The sequence below is a fragment of the Hippopotamus amphibius genome, chromosome 4, assembly GCF_030028045.1.
Source record: "Hippopotamus amphibius kiboko isolate mHipAmp2 chromosome 4, mHipAmp2.hap2, whole genome shotgun sequence".
NCBI lineage: Eukaryota > Metazoa > Chordata > Mammalia > Artiodactyla > Hippopotamidae > Hippopotamus > Hippopotamus amphibius.
Genome location: NC_080189.1, coordinates 28046221 through 28070333, shown reverse-complemented (window position 1 = coordinate 28070333; position 24113 = coordinate 28046221). Strand labels below are relative to the sequence as shown.

Below are 24113 nucleotides of genomic sequence, written 5' to 3'. Positions count from 1 at the left end.
AAATGGATAATTTGCTATGGTAAGTCCACATGTTCATGGGAAAAATGGTACAATTCTCATTGTACCCTCATTTAGCAGTATGCTACTAATCTAGGTAAAATAAATGTTCTAGTTTCTTCCTAAAATCATAGGACATTTAAATATGTCTTCTTCTACATAATTTTTGCAAATACAGAGTGTTAAATAATGCATAGCTTCATTTCTTATCCTTGACTCAGACTATTTTATTGTGCCGCAAAATGTGCCATAACACTTCACATTGTGACAATCAGATGACAATACAACCTCAATTATCAAAGACTGTTATAAATGACTAGAGTGCATATGTTGCTTTTCTTAAGCTAGGCCAGAACCAATCCTATTAGTGGAAGATATAAAGTCATAAAATGTTTTATCGGCTTTACACATGAGTGTACATTACTTTGAGACAGTATGGAGCACCGTTCTAAATAGCACTTCAACTTACCCCTCAGTAGGAGATTTTGTCCGATTCAATAGTTTCAAGCAAACTTTTAACTCATCACCTCTGGCAGAAGTGACTTTTGCCTTCTCCTCTGCCTCCCTTAAAAAAGAAAAAAAAAAAAGATAGAACTTTGCAATTCTATGAAAGGTTTTTTTGCTTTTTGGCAGGCCACTATAAAGAGGTCTTTCCAGAAATAGCAAGCTTAATAATAAGCTTAAGAGGTTCAACTTAGAATTTATTTTCATTTAGCAGTCTTGCTAAGGCATTGCTTGGTACAGCATCCTGTATAACTAGGAAGGCAAAAGGAACAATAGCTGCATTCACTTCTCTGCAGGTTCAATGGCGATTTGGAAAGACGAGACAAATGTTAGCTATCCTAGGATACATACATAAGAGAAAAGAATTTTAGTGATCCAAACACAGGAGTCCTCCTTCTTCAAACATTTAATTAAACTCCCTGCACTTGAAGTTGAGAACTTGGTAAAGCTTACAATCTCTGATACGGAAATGTAGTGTAACAATATATTCTACATTTCTTTCTTCTTTTTTTCTTTTTCGGTTACAGATGAAGCAACTTGCAAAACATTCCTAAAATACAAAGCAAGAAGAATAATATTTAAATGTAAATCATCATTATACCACTTTATCCATCAAAGTGGCTTCATTCCACTCTCTCTCTTCTGTTTATATCTTACATCAAATATTAGATAAAGCAAAGGGTGTAGGAGAAATAAGTGCTTTTCACAGTCATTCCTCTTTGCAATGGGAGTGCTAAGGCGCCAGTATATCTCCTTTAGGAGCTTGGTTCGGTCCAATGGAGGACCACAGGCAGTATTCACCTTCCTTCTGGTTCCATGTTGTTTGACCCTGGATTTCAGAGCACCCCCTCTTATTCCAAATATTCCTTTCCTCTGGGCCTGGAATGCCCCAACTGACCGTTGTGCTAAAAGGTTTGACATGCCTCCAGATCTAAGCCTCTTCTCTGCAGTAGCAAACCCCCAAAAAGATGTCACAGGACAATTTATTACATTATTTTATGCTGATAGACTTGGTTACTACCCTCACATAGATGAAAGAACAGGCAAAAGTGTGCATGGAGGAATCCCCCAGATGGGATCCTTAAAAGAGCATTTGGACAAAGCTAAAAAAGACATTTCCCATTACATGCCAATTGACAACGTGGGCTTGGCTGTCATTGACTGGGAAAACTGGAGGCCTATCTGGGCGAGAAACTGGAAACCAAAAGACATTTACAGGAATCAATCCATTGAGTTGGTTCAGCAACAAAATATACAACTTACTTTCACAGAGGCTGTCAAGATAGCAAAAGTGGATTTTGAAAAGGCAGCAAAGAGTTTCATGCAAGAGACTTTAAAACTGGGAAAATCACTTCGACCAAATCACTTATGGGGTTATTATCTTTTTCCTGATTGTTACAATCATAACTATAAACAACGTAGTTACAATGGAAGTTGCTTGGATATAGAGAAAAGAAGAAATGATGCACTCGACTGGTTGTGGAAGGAAAGCACTGCCCTTTTCCCATCCATTTATTTGAATAGCAAGTTAAAATCTTCTCCACAAGCTGCTCTCTTTGTTCGTAATCGTGTCCAGGAAGCCATTCGGATGTCTAAAGTAGCCAGTGATAAAAGTCCACTTCCAATTTTTGTATATGCCCGTCCGGTTTTCACTGACGTGTCTCTGCAATTCCTTTCTCAGGTAAGAAAATCAAGGTAAGAAGGCTAAGGAATATTGTCCACAAATGGTGTTTAGTGGAACTGAACGTCATTTTTGAAGGGATTGAAATTTAGCTTTTAATAACTCTTAGGAAGATAGTTCTGCATCATTATATGAATGTAAAATAAGAACATATTTCATTGTTAATGTAATCATATAATAGCTTAGCAACCATGGAGAATTGTGTAGTGTGGACAATGTATTAACTCAGTTCCTTTTATTTTTTTCTTTTATGGCCCAGCTCTCTTGCCAATAGAAGTAATTAAAATAATAGCAGAAAACCTGCAATGGTGGCATAAAAGATAGAAATAAATAGTGAGGAAATATTTAAAGAATTATTGTTGGGTCAGCATTCTTGGCTTTGGTGTTACTGTCCTATATATAACACTTCCTTTTTACTCCCTGTTAACTCTTTCTATCACCTTTGCCAGGTTGACCTTGTGAATACAATTGGTGAGACCATTGCTCTAGGTGCCTCTGGAATTATAATGTGGGGCAGCCTCACTTTAAGCCTAACCAGGGTAAGTTGAAATGATAAGAAATAGATAAAAACATTTTTACTTTTAATGCTTTTGATGGCTGTTGTGGGATTGAATAATAAAATAAGCAAGATCTTTGGCACAAAGTAGTAGGTGCTCAATTAATAGTGGCTAAATCAAACTATCTCGTTTGTGTGGTTGTGTTTTAAGGCTGTTTCCCAATGAGGAAACAGAAATTTGGTGAGATTAATTGAAAGTCTCTAGGCTACATGGCTAGGAACTAGCAAAAACAGGACTACAATCTCGGTTTCCTTCTGTGATGTTTGGTGTTTTTTCTACTATACCGTGCCGTGTTGCTTCTCAAAAGATCTCAACTAGTCAATATGCATTCACTCATTCTTTCAATCACCCAATGACTGTTTATTAAGGACTTATTTATTTAGTCATTAAGTGACAGTTCATTGCGGGGGGTGGGGGTAGCAACTGGCAGGGGAGGGCAGTGTGGGCAGTTGGGAGTTACTTTTTGAAAACATTACTAAATTGTTCAAAGCTTCCCTAAGGGAGAGGGAAATGATCCCTTCTTTATTTTCCACAAGTTATATTTAATAGCATCTATTTTAAGTAAAACTAGTTTTCTTAGGGAAAATGTTGATGTTATTTGTATTGTATGAATTGTATTCATTTTCTGCCAATGCATTTTCTTCAACTATCAGGATCTAATCCTTTTTTCTCTTCCTTTATTTTCATCCTTTTTAAATTCTCCATATCAGGTCTTTATCTTTCACTTCTTCAGTCTTCTTGGCTCAAAGCATGAGTAAAGCTGTTCCACGGACACTGCTGAGTTGGAGCGGACCTTTTCCTTCTCTGATGGATGTGGAAATACTAGTGACGCAGGTGCCATGGAGAATGTCTAATGAAGCTCTTGGCCCAGGGGTCTTATCCTAGAACGTACAGAGAACAGACCTTATACTCTAAGACCAGAAGAGATCTTTTGATATCTTGTCCTTCAGATAGACTAGCCATATTTTTCCTTCGTTTTATTAAGGTACTTAACAGCAGTCACCATTGTGAAATTCTTTCAAGGTAATCTGAGCCCTTCTACCTCTTTGGTAGATTCTATTGCCTCTGATTTGATCCCCAGTAAAGAGAGAGAATATAAATTAAAAGTTTAGAGAAAGGTATATGTCCCTTTTGCAAAATCTTTTATATGTCAGAAAATTATTTAAGAATTATAATTCTCCTATAAATATTCCTAATTTTTATTAGTTGTTTTTTCAAATCTATAAACTCCTTTCTCAAGGATCCTCTTAATTCTATGATGGAACCATTTATAAATTCCCCATACTATTTCTTTCTTTTTTTTTTATGTTGAGAACTCCACCCTTACTCTGATGAGGAATGAATCAGGCATTCCCCAATTAGTAGGATGACATGACATACTATTTAATTGTCACATTTGTTTTTTTGTTTTTTGCTTTAATTGCACTTTAATCTTAGATTCACATTCTTCTACCATGACCTTCAAATCACCTTCAGTATTATTCTATTTAATGACACTGCATTGAAATTTTCCCTGTGGATTCTATTCTATACATCTCTGCTACCTTTCACAATTTACGATCTTTTTGAATGTTAATTCTGTCATTACTTCCTCTTTTTTCTATGTCATTTGCAATTAGTACAGTCATGGGTTACTTGTCATGTTTCCTCTGATTCGTTGGCAGCTTGAGAAACTGGTAATTGCAGATTTACTTGCAATGACTGGAACTGACTTTTTTTTTTTGGAATTGACTGAAAACAACAGTCATCAAATGCAGGCATTTCCTTCCATTCCATCTTATTATATCCCTTAGTGTGACAGAGCCAACTTCTTTTGGTCCCAGCTCATGAGACCTGATTGTTAAATATTCAGAAATTTTGTGAACTGTTAGTTAAACACAGCCATTATTAAAAATTAAATTATAAAAGCTCAGAATAAAATTAAATGTTAAAGACAGAAGTAATAAATACTTAAAATGTATCAATTATTTACTTTATTTTCCTATTATCTATACTTTTGAGGTTATTTCCATCTATTGTATCTCTATAAGTGGAAATCATATTATGTAATGCTGTGCTACTTCACATCATACTACCATAATGGTGGGGTACTTGATGCCCAGCTCTGCACTCAGTGATGTCAGGTTGGTACCTTAAAATTGGCCGTGGTAGGAGTATTTACACCATGGGTATTGACAAATGCAATAAACCAGACTTTATCTCTCAGAGAGCCAGTTTTAGATCCTTTCAAAGACTGCATCCTGTGTAGGCTGATGATTGTCAAAACATTCTCATCCTTTTACTCCTCTTCCTACCTAGTTCTTGTCTCTGTAGACAACTCCGGTGTCATCTGATCTTGGTATAAATTCTCCATACATCCCTGACACTGGTGATACTGTGTTGAAGAATATTGACAAAGCCCCTGCCTTCATGAAACTTATGTTAAAGTTGGAGGGATAGAAACAACACAAAACAACAAAAATACTTGATGTGATAAGTTCTATGCAGATAAGTAAAATAGAGAGATGTGAGAAAGTAGGTAGGGTTTGTCTAATTAAAGCTGCAATCTGAATAACAAGATGGAGTCAACCATGTTAAAAATGAGAGGAAAGAGCATTCCGGGCAGAGGGAAGAGAAAGGGCCGTTTGAAAGGAACCTGCCACCCTTGCGAAACAACTAGTACATCTGAGGCTAAGTGGGTGAGGGAGGGCTGTACAAGGGGAAGGAGAGGTTACACCCCATCAGGCTGTATACAAGTTGAGAGAGTCAAATTGTATTCTAAACACCACGGGAAGCTGTTGAGCATTAAGAAGAGGTTTTCTATTGCTACCATAAAAATTACAGCAAACAGTGGTTTAAACGGTAGAAAATTATCAGTTCAGTAATCTTACAATTCAGCAGTTCAGAAGTCCAACAGGGACCTTAATGCACTAAAATCAAGATGTCGACAGGGTTGCATTCCCTTCTACAGAAAGACCCTCATTTGCTTATTTGCCTTGTTGGCAGAATTCATTTCCTCGTGTTTGTAGCATCAAGATCTCTATTTTCTGGCTGGCTGTGGCTAAGGCGATTTCCAGCTTGTAGAGGTCACCACATTCTTTGTGTTTTGGCCTTCTCTATCTTTAAAGCCAGCAATGCCGGGTTGAGTCTCCCTTACCTTTGAATTTGTCTTCCTTCATCCAACTCATTTCTAAAATCCAAGCTGAAAAAGTTTCTACATTCTTAAAGACTCGTGATTAGATTGAGCCTATCCAGATAATTCGGGATAACCTCCTTATCTCAAAATCCATGCCCTTAGTCATATCTGGAGAGTCCCTTTTGCCAAGGATAGTAACACAGTCACAGGTTCCATGGGCATCCTTGCAGGGCCCTTATTCTGCCTACCATCAATGGCATCATCTCAAGGAAGGTAACAAGAAATAGATTCAAGTGGAAGCTGCTGAGGTTCCTCAACTTGCCTGCCGATCTACCACCACCACCTCCTTTAATCTTAATGAAGGACAAGCATGGCCAACTCACTCAATGGAACTGTTGATGGTGAAAGAAAGCAACTACCTTCTATGTTTTGAAAAGCGTGGCGTCCCAGCTTTAGGAAGTATCAGTTTCAAGATGAATCATTTTAGTTACTCATCACTCATACTCTGCCAAATAAGCTTATTTGTAAAAGAGCTGTCATAATTCACCCATACTTGAATTATACATAACATTTACCATAAAGTATACTGGGTTGAACCTGTTTAGTTGCTTTGAGCTAGCAATTTAAAAACCACTCTTTCCAATGCCTAAACTTGTCTGACAAATGTGATACTTATTATATTTATTTGTATTTTATATTATTTACAAAGGGATAATCAATGATATGCTGGGCCCTGTGCTTAGCCCTTTTATACACATGGTATCTTTTCATCTTCACAACAACCCTATGAGGTAGGTGCTATAATTATCCTTATTTTACCATGATGAAGCTGAAGCATAGCCAGGTTAATTAATTTCTCCAAGGTCGAAACTAAGACTTAAAAAGTGTAAGAGATTCCCAAGCACACAGCTAGCCAGTAATGGAACTGCGACTCCATTCCAGGCAGATGGACTCCAGAGCCCATTTACAAATGTTACAGAAAACAGTTGGAATAGTCTTGCTTGTTAAAGTTAAAAAAGATGAAACATTTCCTACTTTTACTGGGTTTGTGGTTTTTTTTTTTTCTTTTTCTGTTTGTGTGTGTGTGTGTGTGTGTGTGCGCGCTTCCTTAGAAATTGCTTAATGTAGTGAATTGATTCACATATAAACTAACTTGGATATTAACACTCTGATCTTCTTATAATTTTACAGCAATCTTGTATGAACCTAGGCAATTACATGAAGACTACACTGAATCCTTACTTAATCAACGTCACCCTAGCAGCCAAAATGTGTAGCCAAGTGCTTTGCCAGGAGCGAGGAGTGTGTACAAGGAAACACTGGAATTCAAGCGACTATCTTCACCTGAACCCAGTGAATTTCGCTATTCAAACTGTGAAAGGTGGAAAATACACTGTACATGGGAAACCCACACCTGAAGACCTGCAACAATTTTCTGAAAAATTTTATTGCAGTTGTTATGCCAATATCCGCTGTAAGGAGACAGTTGATATAAAAAACATTCATACTATTAATGTATGTATTGCTGAAGATGTTTGTATAGATGCTTTTCTAAACTCAGAACGCAGAGATCGTTCGGCTAGCTGGAAAGAGATATCTTCTACTGCTTTCAGCAATACCTCGTCCTCCACACCAGCTGCCACAGTGTCTCCATGTGTTGCTGGGAAAGATCTCCGTGGATTTCTCAAAGCCAGGTGTTCAGTGGAAGACCTCTCCAACAACACCCAAGGTGTTAACTGGAAAAACACTTCCAGTCAGTTACATATTCAAAACAAGAAAAATGAAACAACCTATTTAAGTACAAGTTCAGTGCTTATTAGATTTCCTGTCTACGTGCTTTGTATTTTTATATTTTTCACATTTTTATGTTTACTAGTTTAGCTAGCTTAGATTACTTTTTTAGGCAAATGATGATCCCTATATATTTAAAGTTTTATATTTGAAATGTGAATCAAAACTCATGGTCAAGATAGTATTTTAATTTTTTGAGCAAAGATTGCTTTCTCATGATCAAATTGAACTTGAAATTATTACTGATTGATAAACAAAGAATTGTGACTAAAACCTTTAATTTTCGAAATCGTAGTCAGGTCAGTGTTAATACTAAATCCATTGATACTACATTTTGCTTTTGAAACTCGAAGTAGACTCTTGATAATTAAGATAGCATAGAATTTGCTTTGTAAGATGATATCCAACTTTGTATTTTCTAATTGCCATGAGTGTATAGCAAATATTTCACATGCTGTGAATGTATATATACTAAGAGCTACCTGTTATATTCTTGATTCTACCAAAGACTGATTGTAAGGCCTATAATACTTAGAGGCTTAGTGTTCTGAGAAAAGTGAAGATTTGAATAATGCCAATTTACTGCAAATGGATGTCTTTATAAGTAGCTTGTAATTTGTAATAAAAAATGTCAAGAAAATATTAAAGCACAATATCTTATCTTTTAAAACATAATATCTTAATACTAGTCTGTGTCAAGCACAGAACTATGGTTTTTAGCTATTTCATCTTGATAATTTGTTCAAGCTATGTTTTATAAAAAGCTAATCTTTAAAAAGTGATCACCCTGTCAACTTTTGTACATGGTTTACTATGTCTTCAAAATTCATATATAAAGTATTCTAGTTTTCTTTTCATTCTCGATTGTCAAATTTGACAATATCTTGTACCTAAAATGCCTTGTTTCATCTAAGCATCCACATCCTTCAGATAGCTTTTACTTAGTGTTTATTCTCTTCCAGGCTCAGTATTAAGCATCACAGATTCAAAGTGAAGTAGCGTGCTTCTTGCTGTCAGTGAGTTTGTTGTATATTCGAAAAAGACAGACATTGAAAGTGGACACTTACAACATGGTGTGTGAGAAGTGCTCTGATATAGCTCAGCATGCTCTGGCATACAAACAAGACTCTGAGGGTGTCAGAGAAAGATTTCAAAGACGTCATGAAAGAGATGATGTGTCCATTGCCTTGAAGGTTGAGTAGCAGTTAGCGCATGTGGAGACATGAGACGGAAGAAGCTTGAGTAGGACAGGACACTGAGCATGGTTATCAGAGTAGTTTTCAGTAGGTGATGGCCACGTGGTGGAGACTGCTGTAAACCATACTAAGAAGTTTGGACTTTACAAGGAAGATGCTCCCAAACTTCCTGACCTGCCCCCCCCCCTTTTTCCCATATACATATATCACAGCATGATAGATTTCTCTATTTTTACTTCCCATCACTTTCTGATAGGGTAAACATCATAAGGACAGGTGTTTGGTCTGTTTTTTCTTGCTGCTGTATCCACAGTGTAATGAATAGCTCTGAGACTTATTAGGTGCCCACTAAATATTTGTTGGACAATAAAAGCCAATGGGGAGGGACTTTGCTGGTGGCACAGTGGTTAAGAATCTGCCTGCCAATGCAGGGAACACTGGTTCGATCCCTTGCCTGGGAAGATTCCACATGCTGCGGAGCAACTAAGCCCATGAACCATAACTACTGAGCCCATGTGTGGCAACTAGCGAAGCAACTAGAGCCTGTGCTCCGTAACAAGAGAAGCCAGCGCAATGAGAAGCCCATGCACTGCAAAGAAGGGTAGCCCCTGCTCATTGCAACTAGAGAAAAGCCCACGTGCAGAAATGAAGACCCAACACAGTAAACAAATTAATTAATTAAAAAAAAAAGCCAATGGGGAGCCACTAAAGAGTTTTAAGTGTGGGATTTGTCACAACCACTTGGATCCTCTCAAACTGATGCTACCCTTTTCCTTAGTTCTGTCCTTCAGTTTTTGCTCCAATTACTATTCTACTGTCAAAGCCATGTTTTCATAAGTAAGTAACCAAAAAAAGACAATTTAATAATGATCTGGAAAGGACACTACCTATGGACTAGTTTCCTTAGGATATATCAGTAGCTGTCATGTGATAGAATGGAGACAGCACAGCGAATTGGAAAAGGCATGGATTTTGGAGTTGGACAGTTGTAAGGGCAAATCCCAACTTCCAGCACTGACTAGCTATACGAGCCTGAGAAAGTTAATTTGGCTCAGCTTCTATTCTAATAAAATGGCAAATAATATATATCTTTTAGGGTTCTTGAGAGGATTGACTCATATCATACATGGAAAGCATTTGGCCTTAGAAATAACATAGTAAATGTCTATGGGAAAGCAGTGGATATGTTTTTATCGGGTATGGAAGGTGCCTGTATTGCTGTTGTTGGCTGGAACATCAAAACAGTAGAATTCTATCATGGCAGACTTGGCCATGAACCCCTTAAGAAAAGAGGTCACTAAATAGAACAATAGACCTGGCAGGAATATTTTATGGAAGACACAACTTTGTATATGGTTAGGTTTGTAGGGGCAAAGTTATGTTTCCATTTACATCAAGTATTTTTGCAGGGATCATGCTTGTATCTGAGGTACAAAGAGAATGGTACAGTATCCCTGCTCTTCATAAACTTGCACACTGATGGGGTTGCTAAGCATGTAAACAAAAATTGTCCATAGAATGTGGCATATACATGAAGTATAAAAATTGAAGTGTGGACTTCCCTGGTGGCCCAGTGGTTAAGAATCTGCCTGCCAATGCAGGGGACACGGGTTTGAGCCCTGGGCTGGGAAGATCCCACATACTGTGGAGTAACTAAGCCTGTGCACCACAACTACTGAGCCCATGTGCCGCAATTACTGAAGCCCACACGCCTAAAGCCCATGCTCCACAACAAGAGACACCACTGCAATGAGGAGCCCAAGCACCGCAATGAAGAGTAGCCCCCACTAGCCAGAACTAGAGAAAGCCCACATGCAGCAAGCACAGCAACAAAGACCCAACACAGCCAAAAATAAATAAATAAAAAATTGAAGCACTATAAGAACACAGGCTCATCTAAGTAACACAGAGTACTAAAGGAATTGAGAAAGTTAGTTTCAAAAGATATGGAATTAGCTTGTTAGATGCAGATGGCATCTCTAAACTCTCAAGTATCATACAAAACCTGTCTCCCTGATACAGCAAAGGACTAGTTCCAAAGTTGTTAGAGAGAATATATGTTTTTATATTTGAAAGTGAATTTGAAAGGAGAATAGATATACAGTGGACCATTTATTTAGTTTTTACTTCCCACAATATTCAATATTCAATGTTGTGGGAAGTAAATAGACATTCACTAAGAGATGCTGAAAAATGATTTAAGGATATTTGCTAAGTAGTAATGAAGAAATGAGAAGTGGTGTTTAAAACAGCTCTTGGCTGTGAACTTTGGATAAATATATCCATTTAGGAAAATTAATTATTGGATTCTTAGTCTAAACATTATGCAACACAGAAATGACTAACAGGAAAACGACAGCACACAGGAGTATATAGGACAGAAATACAGACACAGATGTAGAAAACAAACATATGGACACCAAGGGGGGAAAGCGTGGAGGGCAGAGGGGGTTGGGGTGGGATGATTTGGGAAATTGGGATTGCCATATATACATTAGTAGCAAGAAAAAAATATCAAAATGTACACTTTATATATATGCAGCTTATTGTATGTCAATTATATCTCAATAAAATTTCTTTTAAAAAAAGAACATTTTATTTCTTCTGCTTATTATTTCTTATGTGGCATTCAGCTTTGATTATCAGTGTTATATTTTTGAAGTACATCAGTCACTAGGAGCTACCAATTCATCTATCCACTGAGTCTCATGCTTTCATGCAGCCATAAAGCCTCATAAAATTTCGGCAAGTGGTTATTTTATGAGATATCTTTCAAAGACAATTCTAGTAGTTTTTCACGGGAAGCCCAACCCTTGGTCGTAGGATATAGGGAAAGAGCAAACCAATCCCAGTTTAGCCATCTGCAAGTTGCTGACCTTGGGCTGAATATTTACATTCTCTGAGTTTGTTCCCTCACCTAGAAAGGCCAGCTGTTAAGAAGATTAGAGAAAATAAACCGAAATCATTTAGCACAGTGCTTGTTGTAGAAATGGTAGGCACTTGAGAGATAGTGATCTTCGTTTATCTGAGTATTCCCTCTGATAGATGATTTAGAGTTTAAATTTGAAACCTAAAACTAGTTTTAAAATTTTCAGTTTTGAGGAATAGGATAAGTAAGATGTATTTATAATTGTTCTTTATTTAATAAAGGTGTCAAATATGTTTAATTTGGCTGAAAACCAGAAAGTGCCTAATTCTAGTATAATATGCTATCATATACGAATACTATCAGAAAAAAATGTATACCTTCAGATGCCTGATATGCTGCATTTGTAATTAGAACCCATAAAATTTCAACACATTTTGTTAATACAACTTTGTTTACTTATTTGATTTCCAATCATTTCATTACAGCACATATTTAATAACTTCAGAGTAGAAGGTAGCACATATAGTTTGCATTGAAATATATTACTTCCCACGCAACAATTTACTAATTCTAGATTATACCTATAGGGACAGGATGGGTTTGCATTAACATACAATTATATACTTTTTAGGGAATAAATGATTCGGAATGATTTTATTTTTCACAATAGGTTTTAATAAAAGACCATGGGTAGAAGACATTTCTAAGTTAATCATTTTATAAAGTTGGGGAAAAAATTGACTGTAATATGCAATATGCAAAGGTTTTCAAAAATTGAGCAGCCAAAAAGAAAAAGATACACTTTTTGTATCCTGTAGAAAACTTTAATCCTTGGATTGGGATTGCCATATACACATTAATATGTATAAAATAGATGACTAATAAAAAAATATCAAATTGTACACTTCAAATATATGCGGTTTATTATATGTCAATTATATCTCAATAAAATTTTTTTAAAAGGAAAAAAAAAACCCTTTAATCCTTGAATGATAAGAGTTGACTTCAGGGACTAATCATTTTAGTGATGTCTGGTCCCCATGGATGTTGGCAAAACAGCCAGGATGAAATTGTCGGTCATTACATTACAACTCTTAAAAAATAAGAAAAGCTTCCAATTATTATTATTCAGCACCTAATTATGTGCTTTATATACAACTTTTATTTAATTATGTTTTTCTTCCAGAAGAGGAAACTGAGCCTTAGAGTAGGTCCCATAGGTAGAGCTGGAACGAAGAGCTGGGTGGTTTGACAGCAAGCCTGTGCCCTGCACCATTACGCAACACTGCCCTCCCATAAAGTTCTGAGATGAAGCAACATCATGGCACATAGAACTTAGAACCACTTCCAATTCCTTTTTACTCCACAACAGTATCTGACCGTGGGTGTCTGCCAATTGCTGAGACTTTTTTGACCGTAGGGCACAGGTGATCACAGGGCACTTAATTTTTTATATATACTTTCAAAGTGTAGCTTGTATACATTAAAGGAGAAACTGACATTCAAAGAAAGAAAGCTTAGATAGGCTATTAGAAGTCTGCATCACCTTGACCTGTCCCGGGCCTCATTCACAACAAAACGGAAAACTTCATATTTTCAGCAGCAGAGGGCAGTAGGATAACAGAGTTAAGCTCCTGGACTTCTTCAACAATAAGTCTCTATGTCCTTGAAGACTTTTGGTTCCAGCAAACAAATAAGTAGTCACATGCTAGCCTTTTATGTCACTAGAAGAAAATCAGTCAGTTTTTCTTTCAGATAGAAAATGTGGGTTAAGATGATAAAAACAGAATATACAAATAATATTGCTGGTTTGTGACTGTTTTGTAGGTTCCATGTCTTTGAAAGATGACTTTTAAAAATTTTCCTTACTGATGAAACTGATTTAAAAGTGACTTTTTTTTCCCCCTGCAAGTAACAAAGTTATTTTTGTGGGTATTTTTGCAGGAAGGAAAATGGTGTGTGGGAAAGTGAGTGATCCTATCTTCTCTGTGAGTGATTGTTTTACTTATTCTTAGTAGATATGTATAATTTTTTAAAAATGTAGACCCTAATATACTAGTTGTAAAACTGCATGGTGTGAGTGTGTGTGAGAGAGAGAAAGAGAGAGGGAGACAGAGAGAGAGAGTCAGTTTGGGGACTGCAGATGTGCTAGGAGAAGTAGAACTTAATGGGAGGTGGGAGTTGAGGCTAGAAAGGTAGACAGGAGTCAGATATGATGGGTCTTCTTGGCTATGCTAATGAACACATAATTAATCCTTTAGGCAGGATTGAGATGGTCAGATTTGTGTTTTAAATCCGAAGAACCTTGGAGTCTGGAGGCAGGAAAACCAGTTAGAAAGCTTTATTATCTAGAGCAGAGATGATGACATCTTGAACTAGGGACGTGTTAGGGATAGAAAGGAGAGGATAGAATTAGAAATCAATAATTGATTGCTTGGAGGTGGGAGTGTCAAGGGAAAGCAAGAAACCTAATGTCCCAGGTTTCTTGCAGTATCATCCACTCCTGAGAAAGGGGCATGGGCGTAGAGGAGGTTTGGGGGTCTCTTTTGAGTATGTTGTATCTGAGGTGCCTGTGTGGAACCCAGACAGGTTTTTTTTCTTTTTTTCTTTTTATTGAAGTATAGTTGATTTACAATGTCTTGTTTGTTTCAGGGGTACAGCACAGTAATTTATATATATATAACTGAATATATATATAGTTTCAGGAGTTCAGCACAGTAATTCATTTTTATATATTTGTATATATGCATATATATTCTTTTAAAGAGTCTTTCCCCTTATAAGTTATTACAAAATATTGAGAATAGTTCCCTGTGCTATGCAATAGGTCCTTGTTGGTTATTTACTTTATATAGAAAGTGCTTTTTTTTTTCAACCATATGATTTAGAGGCTCAGGGGAGAGAGTAGGGCAGTGTCATTAACAACGAATAACAAAAATAGTCAGACACAGCGTGCCTATCAGTTTGAGAAGATGGTCTCTGGAGCCAGACCATCTGACCTTGGGCAAGTTACGAAACTTCTCTGTGCCTTAGTTTCCTCACTGGTTGTGAGAATTAAATGAGTAGATGTACATAAAGCTTTTGGATCAGTACTTGGTTCATAGTAAATGCCAGATGCTTGTTTGTCGTATTGTTGTGGTTTTATTTTAGCTCTCATTCATGGGACACGTGCTCTGGGCCAAGCCTGTGACAAGAGCTTATGGGCAATTTCTCACAGAATCTCCATAAGACCGTGCGACGATAACACTGTTAGTATCTGAAGAAACTATGACCTTAGGGAGGCTGAGCAATCTTCCCAAAAGAACCTGCTGGGAAATAAAGGGGGAGCCAGGTTGCAAACCCCAGGCTGGAGGACAACAGGAGTCTAAGCCCCTTTAGATATGTGAAAGCTCGAGAGTGGGTGAAACCACCCTGGGGGAGATTGAGCTAAGGCAGAGGTGCCAGGGAGCACCAACGTTCCTCCGTGGTGGGATGAGGGTAGAGCAAAGCAACTGAAAGCGTGCTGTGCAAGAGCCTGGGCAGAAGCGGGTCGGCCAAAGCCAGCGAGGTAAAGCCTTCCTTAGTTTCAGTCTGTTCTTATTGGCCCTCCTCTTTTTCTACCTCTAATACTGAGTTTTTTACATCTGACACTTCTCTGCGTGAAAAAGGAACTACATAGACACACGAGTCTTGCTTCCTACACCAGCGGCATCCAATCCTCTGATAGATTTAGTGTATGATGAAGGTACTCAAAACACTGAACTTCCGAGCTGCTCCTCTGTGTTAGGTGCTAAGAGCTTCCCCTTCCCCTGAGCAATGGCCGTAGGGATTAATAAGTAGGGATTGATCATCATAACTGCTTCTGTGCCCCAGCCTAGCATGCTCCAGGGTCCCCTCCCCTGGATTCTCTATTTTTGCCTGGGGCCCCCGGGGATTTATTCCATAGATCTGTATTAGTTTGCTCGGGCTGCCTTAACAAAGTATCACAGACTGGATGGCTCAAACCACAGAAACTTGTTTTCTTACAGTTCTGCAGGCTAGAAGTCCAAGAAACCAAGGTTGGTTTCTTCTGAGCACCATAAGGGAAGGATCTGTTCTATGCCTCTCTCTTTGGGTTGTAGATGGCTCTCTTCCCTCTGTGTCTGCCATCTGTCCCTATCTGTGTCCAAATTTCCTCTTCTTATAAGGACACCAATCATATTGGATTAGGGCCCACCCTAATGACCTCCACTTAATTACTGCTGTGAAGATCTTGTCTCCAAATAAGGTCACATTCCAAGGTCTGTGGGTGGGACTTCAACATATGAACTTTGAGGGGACATAATTCAGCCCATAACAATATTAATGCCCTAATGATGTTTACTTTAATGGTTAAAGGCTTTGACTTTGTTGAATCCAGTATAGCAATACTGCACAAGTAAAGAAAGATACTCTACCCCACCATTTTGTGGTATCAACTAAAGGAAATGAATTTTCTTTTTACCTCCTCCCAGTCAGATCTTCCTTCTCCAATTCATAAGATACTTAATAAAGAAGCTTTCCTCCTTCTCTTGATAAGGAATAAAGATTTGCACTTAGTTTTAAAGTTAAAATCCATAGGTAAACGTGTTCACTCAGCCAACTCTGTCTCCTGTGATCAACATCCTTTAGGGGAGATGAAAACCATGGCTACCAATCACCAATATCACTGGATATTCAATACAGTCACTTGCTTAGGTTCTGTGGGAAAAAATAGGTTAGAAAAATGGCCCTGACCTCAAGATATTTATAATTTCATGCTATATGTTCTTAACCTTTTTGGCATCATGGAGGCTTTGAGAATCTGGCAAAAGCTAGAGCTTCCCTTCTCAGAGATATTTACATTAAGAGTATAGGCAAAATTATGTACAAAACTTGTTTCATTGCACTGGATCTTTTCATAAAGAATTGTGCCTTTCCATCATTTTTTCTTTTTTTTGCATGCAAAATGAACTTCAGGCAATATTACTTTTTTTAAAAGTAGGAAGAAGGAAAGAAAAAAATCCAAAGTGTGTGAAGAAAATTAAAAAAATAAACTTTGAGGGAGTTCTCTGGTAGTCTAGTGGTTAGGATTCGGCACTTTCATTGCTGTGGCCCAGGTTCAATCCCTGACTGGGAAACTGAGATCTCATAAGCCCCCGTGTGGCAAGGCCAAAAAGTAAATAAAGATACAAAGGAAAAGCAATAAAACAAAAATCATTAAAAAACAATACATAGGGGCTTCCCTGGTGGCACAGTGGTTAAGAATCCACCTGCCAATGCAGGGGACACGAGTTCGAGCCCTGGTCCAGAAAGATTCCACATGCTGTGGAGCAACTAAGCCCATGTGCCATAACTACTGAGCCTGCACTCTAGAGCCTGCGAGCCACAACTACTGAAGTCTGTGCGCCTAGAGCCCGTGCTCCGCAACAAGAGAATCCATGGCACTGAGAAGCCCGCACACCGCAATGAAGAGTAGTCCCTGCGCGCCGCATCGAGAGAAAGCCTGTGGGCAGCAATGAAGACACAAAGCAGCCAATAAATAAATTAACTAATTTAAAAAAATACATAAATAAACTTTGGTTTTGCTAAAAAAAAATAAACTTCAATGAGAAAGCATCTCTTCCTTGGCTTAAATGAGAAACTAAAATTACTGAGTGGTCTTTGGCCTGGCAACACATGCACTTTCTTGTAAACTTTTTGTTTTGATGGTAACACACAGTGAAAAGCTGGCCTCACAACAGCATGTGCTGCAAACACAATCAGTTCATGTTCCCAGATGACACAATGGGCTTGTGATGAGGGAACACCAAGATACTTCCAAGACTATCTGAATTGGATTTATGTCCTTTCATTTCCATTGGCTTCACATCACTGAGTCTCATCTTCAGCAAGGGGATACTGTTGATGTCAGCAAAGGGATGCTTAGGAACCCGTGTTTCAATTTTCAGGTTGTCTGAGCAGAAGTACTTTAAAGAGTCATGCGGAGTTTCAAGTTGTCTACATACCTCTGTATCACAGATTTGTAAAAGAGAAGTTCATATTCTACTGTCATCTCGTGAGAAAACATTTTGAAAAGGCAACAGTTCAAGGCCCTGGCATTAACAAAGTTGACACCTTGCTGTATATACGCAGGATCCCACAGAGCAGTGGGTGGTAGAGTTTACTGCATAAAGAGCCTTCCTCTAAGCATCACAGGTGTTCTATCTGTTCACAAAATGCCCAGTGAGTTTTATTTGCAGGAGAAACTTTGCAGCATTTCAAAGATGTTGCTGGGTTTGAAATTTCAAAAAGAACTTGCTAAATAGAAATTCATTTCTGAAGGCATCGGCTGGCTGCATAAAGAAGCTTCCAATCCCTTCATCACACGCCTCAAAATATTATTTTTAAAAAGTCAACCGTTGTGGAATAATTTCATTGTTTTTTAGAGGCACTACTTTAATCCACCTCCTCTGCTCCCAACCATACAGGAACTTGACCGATTCTGGGGTATGCAGCTTTTACCAGATATCTTGTTGCTATTTTAAGACTAGGCTGCTGCATCAGGGCAACCCAAATTTTGGTGAAGTCTTGCGGTTTCAACCAGCTCATTTTTCTTGAAAAAGATCTAAGCTAATATATTTTTGGAACCAAAAGTATGAGGTACTACTTCACCATTTCTGGCTTCATGCTCTTTCATCAGCAAGAATGTTGTTATGCAGACAGCACTGGGGTTTTGGTGTTCTATCACCCCTTGTAGAAGGCAAAGCCAAAGGATATTTGCGATTTCTTCTTTATTATTTTCTTTGACTTTTTCTAACTTAAGCCAGTCCTCAAGTAAACAAAGGCAGATGCTCACCATCATGATGGCAGGGCACATATTTTAAAATTACTACTAGTGGAAAGCTGTTCTGACATATGACAACACTGATAAGTATCCAGTGCATGTCTACAGGAGCAGCCACACGAGACAGAAGAATGGTGTGTTCTAAGATAATTTGGGAAAATCATATACAAAATTATTTCTGTGTACGTGTGTGTGCATATCTGTCCATGCGTGTATGCGTGCACACGTGTCTGCACGCCTGGTTCACAGGCCTCCCTCTGATGCCCTCCCATGGACATCAGGTTAAGAGCCCTGATGTAAAGGAGTGAGTGGTAGCTTCACCCCAACCCCAGATCTTCGTGATGACGAAGATGGAGGTAAGCCTAGTGGTGGGAGAGACCCACTTTCCTGGTGGCCTTAGAAAAGGCCTCACAAGGACCCAGTGAGATAACATTGGCGCTGCAACTTGAGGGTTGAATAGTAGCTTATCAGGTTGAGAAGAGGAGAAAGGACATTCCAGACAGAAACTAAAAAGGAAGATGCCATAACTGGGGAAACGTGTGACGCGTGGACTGCTCTAAGCCTTCTGTTGGAAGTGTTCAGCTATGAAGACAGCACAAACTACCTAGGTGTGAATTTTTAACTCTGCTTTTTTCTGTGTGACCCCGGATGAATTACTTCATGTCTTTTTACCTCAGTTTTCTCATTTTTAATATGAGGAAGGCGGGGGGGGGGGGGGGGTCAGCTTGTGCCGGCATCTTCTGTTTGTCCAAATGGAATTTCTTTAATCCCTATTTGCCACACCAAGTATATGAATGCCCTATAAAAATGGGTATGGCCACCCTCCCCGTGGTTTAGGGTAAATAACAATAACAATAATAGTAGTAATAATTCTGGGACTTCCCTGGTGGCCCAGTGGGTAAGACTCTGGCAATGCAGGGGGCCCAGGTTGACCCCTGGTTGGGGAACTAGATCCCGCATGCACGCCGCAACTAAGAAGTCTGTATGCCGCAACTAAAAGACCTGGCGCAGCCAAAATAAATAAATAAATAAGTATTAAAAAACTAACAGCAGTAATAATTCTAGTAGAGGAAACATAACGAGCCTCTACTCTGTGCTAAGTATTGGGTCGGCCAAGAGTTCGTTCGCGGTTTTCCATAAGATGTTGCAGAAAAACCCAATTGAACTTTTTGGCCAAGCCTGTATTACACTGTCTTTTGCACGTATCATCATGTGTTGCTTTATTAACACCTGAGGTAGAAGCTGTCATTATGTCCATGACGGGGAAGCAGGTTGAAATAAGTTAAGAGACACAGCCAAGATTTCTCAGGGAGCTGCCACGGAACCAGCACTTAAATCAGGCTCTTTCCTCTACTCTGTTCCAAATGTCCTCTGGTGGCTGGTCTTCTTCACTTGTATCCAGTGAGCTCCACACCTGTATTCTCCCCCTCTGCCCAGACCCTCAGACTGAAGCCTCCTTTGGTGGCCTGCTCACATCAGCTTGACTTCTTTCCAGGAGTTTGGAAAGTCAGCTATCGTCAGGTGCACGTAAAATTCTTCTGGTGTGTCCTAGAAATGAGCGTCCCTGTGAGCGACATGCAGTTGTGTCAGCCCAAAGCTGTGGCTGCCCTGGGTCTCACTGGCAGATTCAGGAAACTGAGCAGGGAGAGGACAGAGAAAGAGAGAAGGGAAAAGGAACCTCAAAAACTAACACATGGGGGAGGGATGGACTGGGGACTTGGGTTAGTAGATGCAAACTGTTGGATATAGAGTGGATGGACAACAAGGTCCTCCCGCATAGCACAGGGAAGCATATTCATTGTCCTGGGATAAACCATAATGGAAAAGAATGTAAAAAAGACTATATATGTATGTTTAACTGGGTCACTTTGCTATACAGCAGAAATTAACACGGCATTGTAAATCAGCTATACTTCAATTAAAAAAAAAACTAAAACAGATTTTTTTTTTCTGAGGTGATCACAGAGTGGCGGCAAGGTGCTTCTCTGCATGTATACAAACGCATGCGGGGTTTCTTTTCATTCCTTTGGAGGAATTTTGTTTATAATCAATGGAGGAGCTTGTTCTGCCTGAAGGAAGTGACTCCAGCTGGATCTCGCTTGAATTAACTGTTAACATTTCTGAATTTCCTCCCTCTTATCCTTCCCTGTCAAATTATCTCACCCATCTAGCTCAAGGTTATAGGAGGAAAGTATTTTAGTTGATGGCAGTCTATGTGGGCTGTTCTAAACAACAGCAATTGCTCACAGTTCCGGAGGCTGGGAAGTCCAAGATCAAGGCACCAGCATGGTTATGTTTTGGTGAGAGCCCCTCTTCTAGGTTCATTGCCAGCCTCTTCTCGCTGTGTCCTCACCTGATGAAGGGAGCTGGGGAGCTCTCTGGAGCCTCTTTTGTAAGAGCACTAAGTCTACTCACAAGGGCTCCACCCTCGTGACCTAAGTACCTTCCAAAGCCCTGCCTCCTAATATCATTGTGGGAATTTTTCGACGTATGAATTTCAGGGGGACATAGACCTTCAAACCATGGCAGTTCATTTCTGCCATTTTTATTTACTGAGGTTGATTCTGTGAAGTAACGTCGTAAAGATTAAAAAGGAGCAGAAGCAGAAGATTAAACTTCCTTCCGCCCCACTGCTCGAAAAGATTTGGGCTGAAGTTACACAGCGCTGTAAAACCCCCTGGATTCCTTCCTGATCCTAATTCAAAAGTCATGTCTCACGCTCGCTGCCACCGCGGATGTAACCTTTCCACCTGCTTGAGATGGTTCCGTAGAAAGTCACACGGAGGGACTCGTGGGTGGCATCGTCTGCTTTTCTTAGTGTCCTTTACCCACATTTTGACTACACGATATATTTTGAGTGAGATTTGTTGTCACTTCAAAGGAATAATTACAGATATAAATTAGTGAGTGATTTCTCTCAGCTAAACAGATAAGAGAAATTTTAATAATATTAGAACGTATTGAATTAAATTTACCTGAGCGGGCTTGTGTTTTTCCACGTGAGTCCAGCCTTTTCCCTCCTTCCACCTCACTCACTAGCGGTGGGATCTGGCGGAGGTTTTCCAACCTTCCTGAACGTCATATTCTGCACGCGAACCAGAGAATATCCTAAAGAGACATGGGACAATAATCCTAGCATCTTGTATTGGGAGAATAATGGAGATTGACATTGTGAAGGACGTGGAAAAATATGAAAGGTTTTCACAAACTCAGCATCAAGTCTACTTCTTCCCTATCAGAGACCACCTGCTTCAGTGGACCAGAAGCCCTTCGTGAATTAGACATTCAACGGTACTCTTCACCCCGGGAGTGCTCTGCTTCCTCCTCTGCAAAATAAACCTGATGCTTCTAACAAGTGTTTTAATACCTTTTTGAAAGTATGAACTCGTATCCACAGTGGTCTCATGTTGACAGATTGCATATTTTGAAAGCTTGAGGTATTTTATAATGAAAGATGTCATGTGGAAATTTTGACGTGTAAATTCTGCCAGACACCTGAATAAAGAATTCCCCACCTGATATGTAAGAGATCTCCTCACCACCACCATGACAAACCAGGAGAAACAGGCCCACCTCAGCACCTCAGAATTTTCCCAGCTTCAGAAATATGCTGAATATTCTACAAAGAAATTAAAAGATATTCTTGAAGAATTCCATGGTGATGAGGTGCTTGCAAAGTATAATCCTGAAGGGACAATAGATTTTGAAGGTTTCAAGCTATTTATGAAGACATTCTTGGAAGCTGAGCTTCCTGATGATTTCACAACACATCTTTTCATGTCATTTAGCAACAAGTTTCCTCATTCCAGTCCAATGGTAAAAAGTAAGCCTGCTCTCCTCTCAGGTCGTCTGAGAATGAATAAAGGTGCCATCACCCCTCCCCATACTTCTCCAGCAAATACGTGTTCCCCAGAAGTAATCCATCTGAAGGAGATTGTCTGTTACCTGCCTCTCCTTGAAAGAGGAAGACCTGAGGATAAACTGGAATTTATGTTTCGCCTCGATGACATGGATGGAAATGGCTTCCTGGACAGCTCGGAACTAGAAAATCTCATCAGTCAGATGACACACGTGGCAGAGTATCTTGAATGGGACGTCACTGAACTTAATCCAATCCTCCATGAAATGATGGAAGAAATTGACTATGACCATGATGGAATGGTCTCTCTGGAGGAATGGATTCAAGGAGGCATGACAACAATTCCACTTCTTGTGCTCCTGGGCTTAGAAAATAATGCGAAGGGTGAGGGACAGCATGTGTGACAACTCAAGCACTTTAACAAACCTACCTACTGCAATCTTTGCCTGAACATGTTGATAGGTGTGGGGAAGCTGCTCCTTTTGCAGATACACAGTCCACGAGCGCTGCGTGGCTAGAGCGCCTCCTTCTTGCATCAAGACTTATGTGAAGTCCAAGAAGAACACTGATGTGATGCGTCATTACTGGGTCGAAGGCAACTGCCCAACCACGTGTGACAAGTGCCACAAAACAGTTAAATGTTACCAGGGCTTGACAGGACTACATTGTGTTTGGTGTCAGATCACACTGCATAATAAATGTGCTTCTCATCTAAAACCTGAATGTGACTACGGACCTTTGAAGGACCATATCTTACCACCCACAACAATCTGTCCAGTGGTACTGGAAAGACAAGCAACAGTGAAAAAGAAAAAGGGTGGGTCCCAGCAGCCAAACAAAGTGGTTGACAAGAACAAAATGCAAAGAGCCAACTACATTACTGTGGATGGACAAGGCCTACAGATCACTCCTGTTCCTGGTACTCATCCACTTTTAGTTTTTGTGAACCCCAAAAGTGGTGGAAAGCAAGGAGAACGAATTTATAGAAAATTCCAGTATCTACTAAATCCTCATCAGGTTTACAGTCTTGCTGGAAATGGACCAATGCCAGGGTTAAACTTTTTCCGTGATGTTCCTGATTTCAGAGTGTTAGCCTGCGGTGGAGATGGAACTGTGGGGTGGATTTTGGACTGCATAGAAAAGGCTAATGTAGTCAAGCATCCTCCAGAGGCTGTTCTGCCTCTCGGGACTGGCAATGACCTAGAAAGATGCCTGCGATGGGGAGGAGGTTATGAAGGTGAGAATCTGATGAAAATCTTAAAAGACATTGAAAACAGCACAGAGATCATGTTGGACAGGTGGAAGTTTGAAGTCATACCTAATGACAAAGATGAGAAGGGAGACCCAGGGCCTTACAGTATCATCAATAATTACTTTTCCATTGGCGGGGATGCTTCCATTGCACACAGATTCCACATCATGGGAAAAAAAACACCCAGAAAAATTCAACAGTAGCTAAGATAACAAATGACATATTATAATTATGGTTGCTGTTGGTGAACTATGTCATAAAGAGCATCGCTATATGGTATAAAGCATTTTACATATAATGACTAAATAAGGCTTTGTGTGTGTGTAAGTATTAAGACAAAAGTGTAAACAAATGTAATTTTTCTTGTCAGGTTTTAGTGTGGTCCTCTCTAAGCCTGTTCTTATGTGCTGAGAAGAAAGAGTTCAAGTGTAAGGTGAAAATAGTACCTTACTGGGATATACTGGAAGTTTTTACATGGCTAAGTATGTGA

At 39.2% G+C, this 24113-nt stretch overlaps 2 protein-coding genes across 2 annotated transcripts; both read left to right on the top strand.

Moving 5' to 3' along the window:
* The first annotated feature begins 1027 nt into the window (after positions 1–1027).
* LOC130851698 (hyaluronidase PH-20-like) lies at positions 1028–8258 on the top strand. The gene is made up of 3 exons (XM_057732365.1): positions 1028–2182; positions 2632–2721; positions 7046–8258. The coding sequence occupies exons 1-3, from the start codon at positions 1226–1228 to the stop codon at positions 7733–7735; spliced, it is 1737 nt and encodes a 578-aa protein (XP_057588348.1). The 5' UTR covers positions 1028–1225; the 3' UTR covers positions 7736–8258.
* A 13800-nt stretch (positions 8259–22058) lies between these two features.
* LOC130851849 (diacylglycerol kinase beta-like) lies at positions 22059–23826 on the top strand. The gene is given in 2 exon segments (XM_057732554.1): positions 22059–22843; positions 22845–23826. Coding segments are annotated over 2 exon segments (1767 nt in total).
* Positions 23827–24113: the final 287 nt, after the last annotated feature.

Bases quoted from the DNA above. Each gene is read 5' to 3' on its own strand.
- LOC130851698 (XM_057732365.1), top strand. From the start codon at position 1,226: ATGGGAGTGCTAAGGCGCCAGTATATCTCCTTTAGGAGCTTGGTTCGG. The intron at 2,183-2,631 runs GTAAGAAAATCA...CACCTTTGCCAG, and splicing joins CTCTGCAATTCCTTTCTCAG to GTTGACCTTGTGAATACAAT. The intron at 2,722-7,045 runs GTAAGTTGAAAT...ATAATTTTACAG, and splicing joins TCACTTTAAGCCTAACCAGG to CAATCTTGTATGAACCTAGG.